Genomic DNA, 18,419 nt, shown 5'->3' with positions numbered 1-18,419 from the left:
GTTGACTGGTGGAGATAAATAATGAAGTACTATACTACTATGTGTTTCGTTTAATTAAGCAGGGGGAAAAGCGTACTCTATAAGATAAAGAGCAGTAACGCCTTTTCATGTGATAAATTTCACTGAAGTTTTACATTTTGACATAGGCTTCCACGTTCCTGAAACAAAATCAAGCAGTTTGTTCCATACAGTTCAGGTCAATGGCAGCAGAGCCTCCACTCCCTATATACACGTAATGCATTGTGTGTAGGGCCCCACGTGGTCTGATGGGCACCAGAACAAGCCATTTGGGGAGGGGGGGGGGGCTTGTTTGGGTTTAGCATAAGGCAGAAAAGTACAAGCACAGAAAACTGGATTATGAAGGTCAAATGTTTGGGCTATTTCAATTTGCCGCTAGCAGTTGTATAACTTTTCACAAAAAATGTTTATTTTGTTCTTTCATTTAATGCATACTGTATATGTTCTCCAGTATGTAGTAAATGTTTACAAGAAGGTTATTGATGGCTTTGGAGCAGCTATTTGTGAAATTTACCTGAAAATATTTACTTTTTAAAAAAAATTTTAACACTTTTGCTTTTAAGTGGTTATGTTCTAGTTTCATTGTTGAAGATGTTAATTGACTAGTTTAAAACAACACTACTGTGATGGGGTTTTGCATCAGTTTTGTTTTTTGTGACTGAGCTAATATCAAGGTTGACCGCATGGGGGGTTTTTGCAAAGGAGTAGCAGTAACCCTGAATGATAGTCCTTTTTCTTTCTTATTCATCAGACCTAATATCTAAATAACTCAGATTTTCCTCCATAATATTGTAAAAAATAAAAGTGTAGTGTTTAAAAAATATTTATAGAAGGCAAACAGTACAGTAGTGGAAAAAATGTGAGCTGATCCCGGGTGCAATGAGTATTAACGGCCCCCTTTATGCCCCCTTTATGCCTGCAAACTGCGCCCCCTGGAGGCCCAGGTTTAAAACCTGAAAAATGATTCAAACAGAACATTGTCACGTTCTTTTTTTTTTGTAGCATACGGGCAACTCCAACTTTGTGTTGCACACTTTCAGTGTAATACTATATGTCAGGGGTGTCCAAACTTTTTGCAAAGGGCCAGATTTGGTGTGGTAAAAATGTGGGGGGCCGACCTTGGCTGACGTCCTCCACGTAGAACAATATATTTAAGCACATTTTAGCAAGCCATTCTGGTGTCACATTTGCTTTATTATTATTTTTAAATCAATAATTTCAACAATCTCACAACTAGCCTTTGTGGTGTTCTCTTTTAACTCTCAGGCTCTTGCAAAATACAGCTGCTGTGAAATTAAACTAGCTTCAAGTTGCTTCAATTTCTTGCCGCGTTTCTTCCCTGTAATCTTGTCGTACATGTCAGCGTGTCTTATTTGGTAATATCGCCTTACATTGAACTCTTTAAAAACAGCGACTGTCTCTGCAAATGAGGCAGACACAGTTGTTGCGTATTTTAGTAAAGAAATAGTCCAATATCCACCTAACCTTGAGGCGTCGGCCGTCGCAGTCCACTTTTTTGTTGTTGATTGTCGCCATTTTAGAAAATTGTCAGTAAAGGGTCACAAGGGGTAAAGTTGCTTAGAGTGCTGCTGCCTTTTAGTGGGTAAATGAGGGGCAGCATTTAGTGTGTAAGCTACTTCATATGCTGGTAGCAGTACTGCTGACCAATTTATTAAGTCTGTGTGGGCCAGACCTTATTGATTTTATGACAGAGGCTGGGGGCCGGATGAAATTTGACCACGGGCCGCATTTGGCCCCCGGGCTGGATTTTGGACATGTCTGTTATATGTTATGCAACTACATTCCAGGCAACACTGACCTCTACTGTAGGGAATAATTAATGGCAGGAAAATGGGGGAGAAGGTAAAACTTTATACATTTTTTAAACACTAGAATCATTTTTGATTTGGGACAAACCAATAAATATTTTATTTTATACATAAAAACAGCAGAAATATTTACAGAGATGTCAGGTCAAAATTAATAGAATGCTGATTATCATACACCATTTTTGAGTTTGAAACCTTGTAAATGATGCTAACATGTACAATTTCTTCTAAGTGATCACCACCGGTGCGGTTTGTGATCGGCCTCTTTCTGGCACCATCTGATGATTGACGTTGAGGACGCATAGGAGGAGAAGGACCACAACCACTAGATCGTCTAGCAGTCCCAAGAGGCCACAGAGAGACGTGGGCGCTTTCGGGGAACCTGAGGGTGAGGCCATGGAGACTGCCGTCCCCACACAACACAGCGCCACCCTCAGGAAGAACAGCCAAACCAGACCGCCTAGGGTACCCAAGCCACGGATCGCCAGCTGAAGAAGGAGGGGCGCGTCTGACAGGTAGTCTCGTATCTGAAATGTTTTTATCATTGTAATTTTCTTTTAGTCATAGGTTGCCATTGACGGATATCGCCGTCCAATCCATTTTGACTGGGAGAGGTTAGCAGCGAATAATCGCTCCCGTTCAAAACGGATCAAACGTTGATAGCAGTGAACGAGTTAGAAATTACTGACCCGTCTGGGCGCACCCGAATAGCGTTTGTTGTAGTCGCTGATTTGGCCCGCTACATCTTTGGACTGACGGTCCAGTCGACTCTCGCTAAAGAGCTGACACATTACGCTCACCTGCGGAAAAGTAGGCATAGTTCAGCGTTTGTTCATTTAAATTTTTATTTTCATTTGTTGTATTATTTGTGCGATGTCACGTCATTTTGTGCTGTTTTGAAAGTCGCCAATGTAACATGGGTGTAGGATTAGGGTTAGGGTAGGGTTTAGGGTTAGGTTTTAACCCTAACCCTAATCCCTATACATGGTAGAAATAGGGCTGCTACAAATACTGTAAATATTTTGATAATCGTTAGTTGTTTTTGCAAAATTGTCAACTCATTGTCTCACATGTTAATCGTTATATCACTCGAGGTTTAACATTTTAGCTGTAAGTGTGAATTGGAACCAAAAACTATGCGCCAGGGAAAGTTGGAAATCGACGTCTTAATTGAATCTCTAAAACATACCGTAAATGCTCAATGATGTCGAGGTCTGGGGATTGTGGCAGCCATACGAGATGCTCAACTTCATTAAAATGATTCTCATGCCATTCTTTAACAATTATGTTCGATGATTATGATGCCAAAATGTTATGTGTTTCCATTATTTTGTCCAACCACTGTATGACGGCATCAGCAGAATGCGCTGAAACTTATCAAAACTAATTACAACTAAGCGCCAGTAATGGGCAACAAAACACCAGAAACAAAATAAGCAAACAATAAGTGGACATGACAGCACTGCCATATTGGCCCAAACTGATAATGAAAAAGCGATGTCCATATGAATGCTTTTATAGACTGATATTATCGGACATCTTTAATTGACGTTGATTGACATCCAATCCATTTTGACTGGGGGGGATGGATGTTCATTCTAAGAAAGTAATATGGACTAAACAGCTATCAATATAGTTGATTTAAACCACTTATGATAGTTGTTGATCAGGCAATTAATTGTGGCAGCCATAGTTAGAAGCATGGCAGTAAGGCCTAATTATCCTCTGCATTTATATGGGGTACAATTTTTCCAAGGGTTTTATAAAAAGAGTGGGTTTACTATAGTATTGTAAATCAACACACACGGTAGTGTAGTACCTTCTGTCTACAGAGAGGGCAGTTGACTGCATCTAACCATGGGCCGTGCCTCCAGTAGGTGATTAAACATGATGCTGAAAAAGTACAGACAAAAAGTATGAATATACAAATTATAAAACTAGAATTTAAAATATTTTAAAATTCCAACAACTTTTAATATGGAAAATATGAACTCATTGGCTGTTATTGACAGCAATAGCTATCCAAAGATCATTGCAAATGGATTGGACATCTGTCTATGGCATCATGAATCCAGCCATAAAATGAGTAAACATTACAAAATCAAAAGTAAAAAAAATGTTTAAAGGTTGCAAATCCTATTTGTTTTGGATTGTTTTTGCCTATCACCACATTTGAGTCAGCTGCAGAGAGTTAGCCATTAAACGACACCAGATGGCCGCCGGACAGAACGCGTCATGCTGATGACCTAAACAAACAAATGTGTGACGCTAGTGGGGAGCCAGCGCATCAATTTGCACTGAAAAACAGCTATTTGATCACAATCTGCCTCCATTTTGCCCTCACATAATCCTCATAATCACTTTTTCCTCTTTGAGTCACGAGTCAGCTGTTGAGACACGTTTTGTTTTTGTTTTCTGATTACTACCCATTCAGATACTACAAAAAAACCCTTTCAATTTAAACCCGAGAGGAACATTAATGAGCATGACAGCACTGTCGATATTTCACGAAACGAGCAGCAACTGCAAAATGAACAGGAAAGACGGGATGAGACGAGACGAGAGTAGGAAAAATAAACTGTTTTCTTCCAAAATGTGCTACACCGGCAAATCGTACTACATGAGGCGAATTTGACGCCCAGAGTACTACCGTGCGCTTTCCGCTTGTTATGTTTTGATGCATACAGACAGAACATACTAAAGTTGGCTTAAGAAATTACTCAAACGTAGTAATAGCAAATAGGGGTGGTTTAAATATGCTACGTGACTAATGTGGTCAACAGATGAACAATCTGCTTTAAAGCTACCACAGGAAAACACAATGCTTAAAATATGAGAGGTAAACACATGCAAAGATTATTTTGAGGCAATGAAAAGGTAATAAAAGACTCAATAAAAACAGAAATAGTCAGGACCGTAATTTTCGCACTATAAGGCTCACCTGACTATAAGCCACCACCCACCAAATTTGGCACAAAAACGACATTTGTTCATACATAAGCCGAACTGGACTATAAGACACAGCTGTCCTCACTGTATTATGGGATATTTACACCAAAAAATATTAACCGGTAACACTTTATTTGACAGCGACATCATACGACCGTTATAAAACCAAATTAACCGGCATCAAGAAGCTTCATTTGGCCATCACTGCTCCCTTTGCCATTTGCTGTCAACACTGTTGTTATCCAACATGCCTCCTAGCATGCATTGCAGCGCAACAGATGTAAATAACACATAAAATTCATGTTCTGTGCTAATTATGTATTCAGTTACTGTTCCAGTTGTTTCATTAATTACTAGTTTTGGTATTTGCCACACTTTATTTGACAGTGGCGCCATAAGACTGCCATTAGACGATCCTAATTATGACACAACACTGGCATGAGCATTAATGAATGCTTATAACATGTCATTTAGTATATCCAGCAAATTATCTTACTTTTGAATGGATGTAAAAGATCCAAGCTGAACATAAATGGAGTTAGTGACATAATTTGCCAGATGACACTTAATGACATCTATCATAAGCATTCAGTAATGCCCATGATTGTGTCATGTCATGATTATGATGGTCTTATGACAGTCTTATGATGCCGCTGCCAAGTAAAGTGTCACCTATTAACCCAAATAAATAAAAAAATAAGCCGCACTGGACTATAAGCCTGAGGATTCAAAATGAAGGAAAAAAGTAGCGGCTTATAGTCCGAAAATTACGGTACTCGTCGCTTTTAACCGATGTGTGCATGTGTTGGACGTCTCGGCGTGTAGAAGGAATTGCAGTAAACCAGTAGTGTTCGTCTAGTGACAGTGACAAACTACGTCATCACCCCGAGTGTCCATTGTGCGCATAAAACATGGCGCCCTCTATAGGTCAAAACATGTACTAAATATTATAGATTTTTAAATCAATGGCAATATTTTATGGGTTTTTAATAACATATTTTAGCAAAAGAAAACAAGTGTATCTTATTAGAGCAGCCAAGTGTTTAATTCCAAGGTTTCCTTCAAACTTTAGATTAAATGACCATTAAAGCTACTCTTACAATGTACTTGCTTAGGGCAGAAGCTTGCATGCCCTACATGCGTGTGTGCATTTGCTCATACCACAGAATAAATGTCCACAGTTGGTCTGTACGGGCAAGCTGGCTGCCTGCAGACACACGGGGCAATGTCGCTCTCGTTGGCTTGTCAATGGACACGACTGCAGACAGGTGCACACCGGTTAGCCAAAAAAGGACACCATCAGGAAGTAGACAGGGAAAAATCAAAACTGTGACCTTGTTAAAGCGCCAATAAAAGGGAGCGGCAGTATAATATTTTATTGTTTTTATAGCATGTGTGCTGATCATGTATTAGTCCCTGAATAGAGAATATATCGGAATATAGTATACAGTCGTAATAATAACAAAGCCCGAGTTAATCCTAGGCGCATTGTCCACTTTTTAAATTGAAAGCCTGAAATTCTCACCATGCTGGCAGTGGGCGGCAGTGGTGGTGGTGTTTCGGTGCCTCGGAATGAGCCTGGGTGACCCTGACCCGTTGGACCTTGAGAAGAAAGACAGCGCCATCTGGAACGTGACACCACGGCAAGGTAAACATATGTCATCGCAAATCCGATGGCTGTGATAAGACGTTGTGTCTTGTCGACATCGCTTTTGAAAATGTTACTTTAATTAGCAACGAGGATAAAGAGAATGATAAATGGAGTTACACATTTATTTTATAGTTCACATTTTGCAGAAATTCAGTGTTAATAATGAAGAAATGAACTGAAGTGTTGTGTTGAATTGGAAAGTTCGATGATTCCAATTTCATTGTAAAAAAAGAAGAAGAAAAAAACAATTAGGAGCGTGGAATAATGAAATAAAAGATACAGTAAATCAAACATCTAAATTTGGACATAATACTGTGAAAATTTAGGAATTTTACATTGTGTATTCAAAACAACAATACATAGCTTAGCCATTCAGTGTTTTAGATACTACGCACTAATTAGCATCTAAAATATGTTACAGTGGTACGTACAACATTTTAAGCAAAATAGTGAATAGTGCAGCAAAACAGACATTTGCAGTCATATATTATTTATCCTCCAGAAAAAAGCTGAGACGTATATGATGACAATTTTTAATAATGCCACAATTTGGCCAAGACAGACCATTTAATTGATGAAGTGTGGGGAAAAAAAGTAATTTTTATATTCAATTAGATGATGCCATTTCATGATTAAGTGGTCAAATATGAAAATGCATCCCAAAACAAATTTGTTGCTGAATGTTTGAACAAAACGGCATCGTGAAAAGATGACAATGATTGATATTTTGTGTTTTGGTTGTTTTCGATTCGAATTTGCTTAACCAGTCTATACATCAATCTGCATATTTATATTGTTACACCCATAATAACAGTGAAAAATCAAATATATCAGTCACTTGAAATCAGTCACTGTAAATATTCTGAGTAAAAGTACAAAATGTCATCATGTCATCCGTTTTAAATTTGGTAATCATTAGCACAATTTCATCCTCAAACATTGCCAAGTGTTGCAATTAGTAATGCAAAGTGCGTCCTAACCTGGCTTTGGCGATATGACTGGCGTTCATAGTGAAGCTGACGCAGGCTGAGGAGAAGGAAGTAAAGTGTAGACGCCACCATGTTAGCGCGCCCTATATAACATCTGCCTGTTAATCATCAACTGTGTTTTCCGCCCAAGCTTGGCTCCATACAAGTGCCCACCCCTTGAACTTGTCTCAACGCCGCTCGTCAGGTTAGCGAAGTAGCAATAGTAAAAACACAACCACAAGCTATAAAACGAAACAATTCCAACACAGTTCACACGAGTGAGTGCACTTTAAAGTAGGCTAGAGCTGACTTAGACAATTATTTACCAAACACGCCATTCCACCTGATTGTGATACCACTAATGTCAACACAAAAAAGTGTCATGGGAAATTTCAAGTCAATCAGACCTGTTTGGGGAGGCAGTCGGCCAATCACATATAACTTTTGAGCTTAGTAATTGAGTTTCCTCTTTGTTATACTGCCAGTCAGGCCCGGAGTGACTAATCGGGAGCTTCTGGACGATTCCAGAAGGGCCGGCCGGCCAGATGGGCCGGTCCGGGTTTTATTTAAAAAAAAAAAAAAAAATTACACTGTTATCATTTTTTGTTTGGTATTTATTTGTGACAGTGTCACTGAGTATAACTTACATTCTGTTACCGCTGTCCCTGTGGGCCGTCTTAAAAAAAAAAAAAAAAACTATTTTTTTTTTCCAGACTCATCCTCACGTGAGCAGACGAAAAATACAGCATGCAGCTCCGCCCCCTAATTGTAGTCTGTATTGAGCCAAATTAGCTGCTAATTCGGTGCTCGGATGGATAAAAAGAGCAAGGGTGGCGCTGAAAAATAAGAATTAAAAAGAGAAAAGCACTCGTGAAAGAATCGGCAAAATGCGCAAAAATAGCTGTTTTTTTTTCATGCAACGACCTTGCTGCCTCAAACTACAGAGGATTACAACGAAAGTGGTAAGGCCAGATGGCGAATAAAATGCAACTTGCACCGTGTGATACGACAATATGTAATTGTGGAAACTTTGGCTTCTTGTAGCACCTCACAAGGGATATGTAGCAGCAAGCATTAGCCATAATGAACACACCACAGGTGCAGAGCTGGAAGGTAGGATTGCCATGTCGTTCAGCGAGTTAACATTAGAATTAATGTAATCATTTACGTGGCGTTTTTAAAGTGGAAATGGAAAATGGATAATAGTATCATTAGAAGTTGTTATAATGTGCAATACGTATTCTTTATTTTTCACATTGTTATGTTGCTATGTTTGTTTTATCTGTAAGCACTCATTTTGTTAATATTTGATGTTGCAGAAAAGGTCTTATTGATTCATTTATTTTAGGGCTGTCAAAATTATCGGGTTAACGGGCGGTAATTATTTTTTTAAATGAATCACGTTAAAATATTTGACGCAATTAACGCACATGCCCTGCTCAGACAGATTTAAATGACAGTACAATGACATGCCCACTTGTTAATTGTGTTTTATGGAGTTTTGCCGCCCTCTGCTGGCGCTTGGGTGTGACTGATTTTATAGGATTCAGCACCCATGAGCATTGTGTAAGTAATTATTGACATCAACAATGGCGGGCTACTAGTTTATTTTTTGATTGAAAATTTTACAAATTTTATTAAAACGAAAACATTAAGAGGGGTTTTAATATAACATTTCTATAACTTGTACTAACATTTATCTTTTAAGAACTACAAGTCTTTCTATCCATGGATGGCTTTAACAGAATGTTCATAATGTTAATGCCATCTTGTTGATTTATTGTTATAATAAACAAATACAGTCCTTATGTACCTTATGTTGAATGTTTATATCCATCTTGTGTCTTATCTTTCCATTCCAACAATAATTTACAGAAAAATATGGCATATTTTATAGATGGTTTGAATTGCGATTAATTACGATTAATTTTTAAGCTGTAATTAACTTGATCAAAATTTTTAATCGTTTGACTGGCCTAATTTATTTTTCAAATGTATCATTTAATATAGTTTTTTTTTTTAAATCCATTTTTAAATTTGTTCAAAATATGTTGTTTTGCACTTGTTAAAATAGAGCCACCTTGTTAAACAACCATTACCTGCACTGAATTGGAATACACAGAATTACAGTACACGGCTTTAGAGAACACTGAACTTAACACGTGTATGCATAATGACATAATTTTAAATGAGTGGGCCGGTCTGAGGCATGAAATTCCAGGGCCGAAAATGAGTCCCACTCCGGCCCTGCACAGTGTTGTTAATCTTACTGAAAAAAAGTAATTAATTATAGTTACAAATTACTTCTCCCAAAAAGTAATTGCGTTATAACTCAATTACCTGAATGTAAGAGTAATTAGTTACTTGGCAAAGTAATCGGTGATAATTACTTTTTTTTTTTTTTGAGGGAAAAAAAAAAACATTGGCCACGCGATGTGAAGGTTGTGAAGGTTTTTGATACAATTGGCCCGAGCCCAATTCTTTACCCTAATTTACCCTTTACCTTGAATCAACTGTTAAAAGTTGTTAAAATTGCTCCCATTATTGCATTAGTTCCCTTCTCTATACTTTCGACATATGAAAGTTTTAAAACTGTTTCATCATTTAAAGATAGATTCAAGTCAAGATTTTGCCGATTTAGAAGTATTTTAGATAAAAAGTTACTTAGGTTCGCTAGGAAGGTTCTCTACAACAGAGCCGTCCTAAAAAGTCTACTGCTTTAAGATGGCGGCTGTCTACTAACTCATTTAGTGCCATGTCTGTCATTTTGCATCTAGTTATATCTATGTACAGTACATGTGATATCTACCATGTCTACCATATCTACCATATCTACCATAACATGCGGGCGTAGTTTGTAGGCTATCGGCTACAACATGTATTATTGGAGCTACCTAGCATTGCGTTTGCTCGGCGTCACAACTTTCTTGCCTCCTCCCTACTCCTGCTCTGCTCTGTCGTCTCGGTTAGTCCGTCTCCATCAGACTTTTCGACCAATATAGTAACGCATAGTAACGCATGCCTTTCCGTCCTCAGTAACGGTAACGGCGTTGCCAAGATGAGAAAAGTAATTAATTAGATTACCCACTACTGAAAAAAATAACGCCGTTAGTGTGACGCCGTTATATTGTAACGCCGTTATTAACAACACAGTATACTGCATATTGCTCCAAATTTATTTCTGTAGCACCAATAGAATGTGAGAGATTTCATGTTAATCACACTTTTTTGTTGATGGAAATGATAAACCACTTTCTGTAATTTTTGGAATATACGGTACACCTGACTATAAGCGAACACCCACCAAATTTGACACAAAAACTGCATTTGTTCATCGATAAGCGGCACTGGAATATAAATCGCAGCTGTCCTCACTGTATCATGGGATATTTACACCAAAAGATTACTAACAGGTAACACTTTATTTGACAGCGGCATCATAAGACTATCATAAGACCAAATGAACCCCATGAGGCTTTGAACCAATTGGCTGCAAAGATTCACTGCTTCAAGAAGCAAGGGAGTCCATTGGGGGAGTCAGTCAACCTCTGCTGCCACCTGGTGTCAACACTGTTGTCGTCCAACATGCCTCCTAGCATACATTGCAGCGCTAATGATGTAAATTACAATCAAAATTCATGTTCTGTGCTAATTGCAGTGGTACCGCGACATGCGATCACTTCAACACGCGATCTTTTCGACATCCAACGTAAAATTTGACTCGCCATTTGTTTATACATCCGACCAAACGCTCGCATGCAAGACGGATTTTCTTGTGAGAGAAATCAACATGGGTTCCAAGAATGTTAAAGCAGGCGGTGAAAAACGAAAAAAGGTGAGGCTTACCAATGGAAAAATATGAGCGTGGGGTGCGTGTCCATGAACTGCTTGACAATACTCCTCCGACCTTCGTTTGCCAGTCTTTATTAGTAAAGGTGACAACCATCGCCAAAGACATCGCCAGCTTCGTCAGGTTTTTAATCATTTACCGTATTGGCCCTAATATAAGACGGTGTTTTTCGCATTGAAATAAGACTCAAAAAGTGGGGGTTGTCTTATATTCGCGGTCTAGACATTATACCCATTCACAACGCTAGATGGCGCCAGATATCATTGAAGCGATGTTCTGTCTTGACAGATCTCAGCTCCTCTCAAGTTTAACCAGTTTGCATTATTTTACTGCAATATTTTTCCTTATTCAGATTTGTTTCAAGACTACAGTTACAGTTAGACTTCACTTTGATGGTTAAGGCAGTTACTGCAATTTTGTTGTTTTATCACAATAGATTGGTTTATTTACATTTCAAAAACCAGAAGCTATTCATTTACGAATGTGATTGCACTTTAGCTTACATATTTAAATGTTCAGATATTAAGATTTGAATGAGGCAAAATAACATGCTTTTTCTCTCAAATATTGTTATAATCATTTGTTTCAGATGTACTGTAATTATTTTCTGTATAAAATTTAATTTGGTGTTCAAAAAGTCCTTTTTCAAACTTGAGTCTTGAAAAAGAGGGGGTCTTCTTATAATCATGGCCGTCTTATATTCGAGCCAATACAGTTTTTCAGAATTTGTGCAACACAACACGCCAACTGCCCGCAACAACAGGACATTAAAACTGACGTCAGCCCCGCGTTGTGTTCAGTTACACCACACAAAATACAACTGCCACACAGGGCCGCCCCAGGCCATTTGGGGGCCCTAAGCAAAATAATGCAAAGGGGCCCATATTTTTGGCCCACCATTTCGTCACAGTGCACTGTGAAACCCATACATGCAATCCAACCCATACGTCCATATTTTGTATATTAATCAGATTTTGTTGCACTGCATACTTCAAACTTCTCACCCCAAATGATTGTCAGCACTTACAGTAGATAGCGCCAAACCTTTTTCTAAAAGAGGACAGAAAGAAGTTAAGGAAGAACTTTTATTTTTTTAAAGCTTGTAATCAAGTCTCAAAACTCACAAAAGTCAAATAAAGCAAACTGTAGTAAACAAAATAGAACACAAATTAAACAATTGCCAGATTGGAGGCCCCCTGGTGGTCAGGGGCCCTAAGCAGCTGCATAGTCTGCGTATAGGCTGGGCCTGCTGCCATATTAGAACCCGATTTGTTACATTATTACAGGTATTATTAATATTATTACTTTTACTATATTATTATTCCGATTTTTATTCATAATGTATTTGTTTTGCTCTTTGTAATTGCTATTTGCAATAGTAACAGCAGTATTTATTAAGGATTTAGTGTAGGTTTTCATGCTGTGGAACGAATTAATGGAATTATAATGTATTCTTTTGGGAAAATCCTGCTTGACATACGACCATGTCGACTTACAAACAAGGTCCTGGAACGAATTAACTTAATATGTAGAGGTACCACTGTATTTCTTCAGTTACTGTTCTCCTTGTTTCATTAATTGCTAGTTATGTTATTTGGTACACTTTATTTGACAGTAGTGCTATAAGACTGTCATAAGACCATCATAACTATGACATGACACTGCCATGAGCATTAATGAATGCTTATGACAGATGTCATTTTGTGTCGTCCAGCAAATTGTCCCACTTTTGAATGGATGTAAAAGATTCGAGCCAGACATAAATTGAGTTAGTGACATAATTTGCCAGATGACACTAAATGACAACTGTCATAAGCATTCATGAATGCCCATGATAATGTCATTTCATAATTATGACTGTATTACAGCAGTCTTATGACGTCGCTGTCAAATAAAGTGTTACCTATTAGCCCAAATAAATCAACAAATAAGCCACACTGGTCAAATAAGCCGTATGATTCAAAATGAGAGAGAAAAGTAGTGGTTTAGAGTCAGAAAATTACGGTAAACAAATTATCATTAGCTTAACTCGTTAATTGCCACCCCAGGTAACAGAGTATGTGTTTGGTAGTTAGGAAAGAAATTACGCTGCATTTGTGTGGGAAACTTGTGGGAATTGTCTGGGCAAATATTGGCTCATATATTATTGGTACTACACATGCAGGAGATCTAAAAATAGCACTCAGCGAAGTTAGTGGATTCAGGGTCTCGGAAGAGAGATAAAAAGAAGTAATCGAGAGGTTGCAGCACCAAAGTCCACACTCGGGTGTCATCATTGATCAAACATCACAGGATGATGTGTGTTTTGCTTATTCTTTGGCTTGGGAAAGTGTCATAATGTGTACAGAATATATTAATTTCACCAAGCAGAAGCTAACATTCTTTAGACAGCATGTTGTTAAAAGGAAAATGACTCGTCTAAACATGACAAGAGGATTAAAAGAAATTTCAATGTAATCAAACTTGCTGGATGTTGGCATATCTTATGTAAGTTTGCAGCAGACATCATTTTATTTTGTAAACAGCTGCTGGTTTGAGAAATGTCATGTGTAATAGTGGGTAGTTTATTTTTTTTTTCACTTTTATGACAGTGGACAACTTATGTTTGTTTTTCTAAAAAGTCTTATCTGAAGGGAATTATCAGAATGTGTGCGTGCACTCACACACACACACACGATGTGGCATGCAAGGCACGTAATGAATTCTATGCTACTTGTGTTGTTGTTGTTGTTGTTTTCCAAGACGATATATTGACTGTTTATGTATTTTTCACTCATTCCCTGCCATTGAAGGCAATTGTACTTCCAATTCATTTGGACTGAGAGGGCTAGCACTAATTATTTGCAGGTATTAAAAGATATTCAGAGAGCACTTTGGTGTTTTTAGCATTTATTTGTCATGTTTTTAGGGTGATGTACAGTGGGGCAAATATATATTTAGTCAACCACTAATTGTGCAAGTTCTCCCACTTGAAAATATTAGAGAGGCCTGTAATTGTCAATATGGGTAAACCTCAACCATGAGAGACAGAATGTGGGGAAAAAAAACACAAAATCACATTGTTTGATTTTTAAAGAATTTATTTGCAAATCATGGTGGAAAATAAGTATTTGGTCAATACCAAAGTTCATCTCAAAACTTTGTTATGTACCCTTTGTTGGCAATAAGGGAGGCCAAACCTTTTTTGTAACTCTTCACAAGCTTTTCACACACTGTTGCTGGTATTTTGGCCCATTCCTCCATGCAGATCTCCTCTAGAGCAGTGATTTTTTGGGGCTGTCGTTGGGCAACACGGATTTTCAACTCCCTCCGCAGATTTTCTATGGGGTTGAGACCTGGAGACTGGCTAGGCCACTCCAGGACCTTGAAATGCTTCTTACGAAGCCACTCCTTTGTTGCCCTGGCTGTGTGTTTGGGATCATTGTCATGCTGAAAGCCATGTCTCATATTCAATGCCCTTGGTGATAGAAGGAAATTTTCCCTCAAAATCTCTCGATACATGGCCCCATTCATTCTTTCCTTTACACAGATCAGTCGTCCTGATCCCTTTGCAGAAAAACAGCTCCAAAGCATGATTTTTCCACCCCCATGCTTCACAGTTGGTATGGTGCAATTCAGTGTTCTTTTTCCTCCAAACACGAGAACCTGTGTTTCGACCAAAACGTTCTTTTTTGGTTTCATCTGACCATACCACATTCTCCCAGTCCTCTTCTGGATCATCCAAATGCTCTCTAGCAAACCGCAGACGGGCCTGGACGTATACTTTCTTCAGCAGGGGGACACGTCTGGCAGTGCAGGATTTGAGTCCCTGGCGGCAGATTGTGATACCGATAGTAGCCTTTGTTACTGTGGTCCCAGCTCTCTGGAGGTCATTCACTAGGTCCCCCCGTGTGGTTCTGGGATTTTTGCTCCCCATTCTTGTTATCATTTTGACGCCACGGGGTGAGGAGGGAGTTGAAAGTCCGTGTTGCCCAACGACAGCCCCAAAACATCACTGCTCTAGAGGAGATCTGCATGGAGGAATGGGCCAAAATACCAGCAACAGTGTGTGAAAAGCTTGTGAAGAGTTACAGAAAACGTTTGGCCTCCATTATTGCCAACAAAGGGTACATAACAAAGTATTGAGATGAACTTTTGGTATTGACCAAATACTTATTTTCCACCATGATTTGCAAATAAATTCTTTAAAAATCAAACAATGTGATTTTTTCCCCCCCACATTCTGTCTCTCATGGTTGAGGTTTACCCATGTTGACAATTACAGGCCTCTCTAATATTTTCAAATGGGAGAACTTGCACAATTATTGGTTGACTAAATACTTATTTGCCCCACTGTATAATCAAAAATAATGTTGCTGGCCATTCATCTTACTTAATTCAACCCGGTTACTGAATCATTTTAACTGAGTATCATTCTGAATTACTTTCTAAGATCAAAAGGGTTTGACCCATTCTCCTTTAAAGAGTGTATATAATCTTTTGTGGTAAACTAAATATTGTACAATAAATACAGATATTGGCCAAGTGAAACATGCCATTATTGAAAAGTTAGGTGAGACATTTCATAAAATGCTATCAAAATTTATTTATACAACTCGTATGCTAATTCAAATGGATATTCGGAGAGAATCCTTGTTGGTTCTAGGGTTGCACCAAGTATTGAAAACATCATGCAAAAAAATGGTATTGAATTTGTAAGCTGACCTAAACAAGCTTTTAATAGATTATTACCTACTTAAATATATAATTCTATGATTGTATGATGATGTATAATTAATATGTAAAATACCGTCATGTGAAAAAATTAGGACACTCCATTAAATATTCCGTTCTTTATAAAGAAATGTTGACATATCAATGTCTGATCTTGTTTTTCTTAAACCCTGGAAAAGAAAGTGATTTAAATTGCAGCTAAACAACAAAAAATAACATTGTTTTACTCATTAAACCAAATCTATCAACAAAAATGCCATATTCTAACTGAGGAAAAAGTTAGGACACCTTACCACCTAATAACTACTATTACCCCCTTAGGCTGAAATAACTTCAGTGAGACACTTTTTGTAGCCATCTACCAGTCTTTGACATCGGTCTGTAGAAAGTTGGCCCCACTCCTCAACGCAGAATACTTCCAGCTGTGAGATGTTTCAGGGGTTTCTTGCATGTACAGCCCGTTTCAAGTCACCCTATAGCATCTCAATGGGATTAAGATCTGGGCTTTGACTCGGCCATTCCAGAACTCTCCATTTCTTCCTTTTCAGTCAGTCCTTGGTGGATTTACTGGTATGTTTTGGGTCATTGTCATGCTGCAGGGTCCAGTTTCACTTCAGCTTTAATTTTTTTCACAGATGATCTCACATGTTCCTCTAGCACCCTCTGATACACGATAGAATTCATGGTGGATTCTATGATGGTGAGCTGGGCAGGTCCTGCTGTAGCAAAGCATCCCCAAACCATTACACGTCCACCTCCATACTTCACAGATGGTATGAGGTTCTTTCCTGGAATGCTGTATTGGGTTTACGCCAACATGTCCTCTGTTCTGGTGTTCAAATAATTAAATTTTAAATTCATCTGTCCAAAGAACGTTATTCAAGAAGTCTTAGTCTACATTCACTCTGGTACACTTCAGTCTGGCCTTCATGTTCTTCTTGGAGAGCAAAGGTTTCCTCCTTGCACACCTCCCACGAAGGTTAAACTTGTGAAGTGTCTTTCTGATTGTAGAGGCATGCACTTTCACATCAACAGTAGAAAGAGCCTGCTGTAGGTCCAGTGATTACATTTTAGGGTTTTTGGAGACTTCTTTTAGCATCTTGCGGTCTACTCTTGGGGTGAACTTGCTTGGACGACTAGACCTGGCATGTTGGCAGTTGTTTTGAATGTCCTCCACTTGTAGACTATTTTCCAGACAGTGGAATGGCTGATTTTATATTCTTTTGAGATGTTTTTGAATCCCTTACCAGACTCAAACGCGTCTACAATCTTCTTTCTGAAGAAAGTTCCTTTGATTTCACCATGGTGTTTTCTCTCACTTTAACAGTCAGGGGCACACCAAACTAAAAGTGAGATTTAAATAAGGCAAGCCTCCATCAAAACACTGGGTAATGATGTTCTAATCATGTGCATGTGACATGATACCCCTGTATATGATATTAGCCATTTTAAGTGGGATTGAATGTGGATGTGTCCTAAATTATTCCTCAACAGAAATTGCATTTATTTTTTTAAGATTACATTCGACAGAAAGTTATAAAAAATCTTTTTTTCAGTTTTAATTTTTTAGTTCTTGAATCTGTCAAGATTGTTAAAATTGTTATTAAATATCCATATGACCAAATATGTTAGAAAACACACAGGCTCACATAGAGTGTCCTAATTTTTTCACATGACTGTACATTTTGAAACCATAACGTTTATTTTAGGGCTGTCAAAATTATCGCGTTAACGCGCGGTAATTAATTTTTTAAATGAATCACGTTAAAATATTTGCCGCAATTAACGCACATGTCCCGCTCAGACAGTATTCTGCCTTTTGGTAAGTTTTACAGCAAGGCTTTTTGTGCTGCAGCACAACAGCGAACTCTTGTGATCGCTTTGCGACATGGTTTATTTTTTTCTTGCCAGTTCGTATGGCTGCACGACGTCTCGGGCTGAAGCCTACGTTGTAATGTTGTGCTTATATGATCCTTGGACAAGATTTGTCCGTAAGTATGGTTGTTGTAAAGAATATACATATTATGTTAGTAAGCGAAATGTTCTATTTTTTGTATGAGACGCTTTTTGTTTATGTTTAGTGAAACTGTATAGCGTGCTAAGCTAACGTTGTTGCTAATGCAATGCTTGTGTACTTTTTTTTTGTAGTTTTATGACGGTCTATAGAGAACAATGGTTTGAGGCTATTTTATTAATAAATCAGATGAAAAAGGAAGAAGTCTGATTATTAAGGCGTCGTTCACTAGCTGTCTAGCTTTGGAAAAAGTAGACGCTTCGGAGTGAGGACAGCATAGACAGATTTAAATGACAGTAGAGTGAAATGCCCACTACAGTCCTTATGTACCGTATGTTGAATGTACAAGTATTTGATACACTCAAATACTTGTTCTCCCCACTTTATAAATCCATCTTGTGTCTTATCTTTCCTTTCCAACAATTTA

General features: G+C 38.2%; 1 protein-coding gene across 3 annotated transcripts; it reads right to left on the bottom strand.

Moving 5' to 3' along the window:
* Nucleotides 1-1,933: 1,933 nt before the first annotated feature.
* Nucleotides 1,934-7,900, bottom strand: si:dkey-183n20.15 (RING-HC_RNF170 domain-containing protein). 3 transcript variants are annotated; one of them, XM_057841734.1, is made up of 7 exons: nt 7,823-7,900; nt 7,428-7,473; nt 6,322-6,421; nt 5,958-6,054; nt 3,667-3,740; nt 2,537-2,647; nt 1,934-2,374 (listed from the first exon to the last, which is right to left on the bottom strand). In XM_057841734.1, the coding sequence occupies exons 2-7, from the start codon at nt 7,454-7,456 to the stop codon at nt 2,075-2,077; spliced, it is 711 nt and encodes a 236-aa protein (XP_057697717.1). In that variant the 5' UTR covers nt 7,457-7,473; nt 7,823-7,900; the 3' UTR covers nt 1,934-2,074. The 3 variants fall into 3 exon arrangements, with proteins under 3 accessions (XP_057697717.1, XP_057697716.1, XP_057697718.1); XM_057841733.1 differs by lacking the exon at nt 7,823-7,900 and having other exon boundaries at nt 7,428-7,759; XM_057841735.1 differs by lacking the exons at nt 5,958-6,054; nt 7,823-7,900 and having other exon boundaries at nt 7,428-7,759.
* Between the last annotated feature and the right edge of the window lie 10,519 nt (nt 7,901-18,419).

Source organism: Corythoichthys intestinalis, chromosome 7 (assembly GCF_030265065.1).
Source record: "Corythoichthys intestinalis isolate RoL2023-P3 chromosome 7, ASM3026506v1, whole genome shotgun sequence".
In the NCBI taxonomy this organism is placed as follows: Eukaryota; Metazoa; Chordata; class Actinopteri; order Syngnathiformes; family Syngnathidae; genus Corythoichthys; species Corythoichthys intestinalis.
Note: the sequence above shows the minus strand (reverse complement) of the source record. Positions and strands in the feature narration are given on the sequence as shown.

What these genes read in the sequence shown, in the direction of transcription:
- si:dkey-183n20.15 (XM_057841734.1), bottom strand. Translation starts at nt 7,456, where the DNA reads ATGAACGCCAGTCATATCGCCAAAGCCAG. An exon ending in TGCCGCCCACTGCCAGCATG is followed by an intron (nt 6,055 to 6,321) that starts GTGAGAATTTCA and finishes ACCTGTCTGCAG; the next exon opens with TCGTGTCCATTGACAAGCCA. An exon ending in ATTCGGGTGCGCCCAGACGG is followed by an intron (nt 2,375 to 2,536) that starts GTCAGTAATTTC and finishes AAAACATTTCAG; the next exon opens with ATACGAGACTACCTGTCAGA.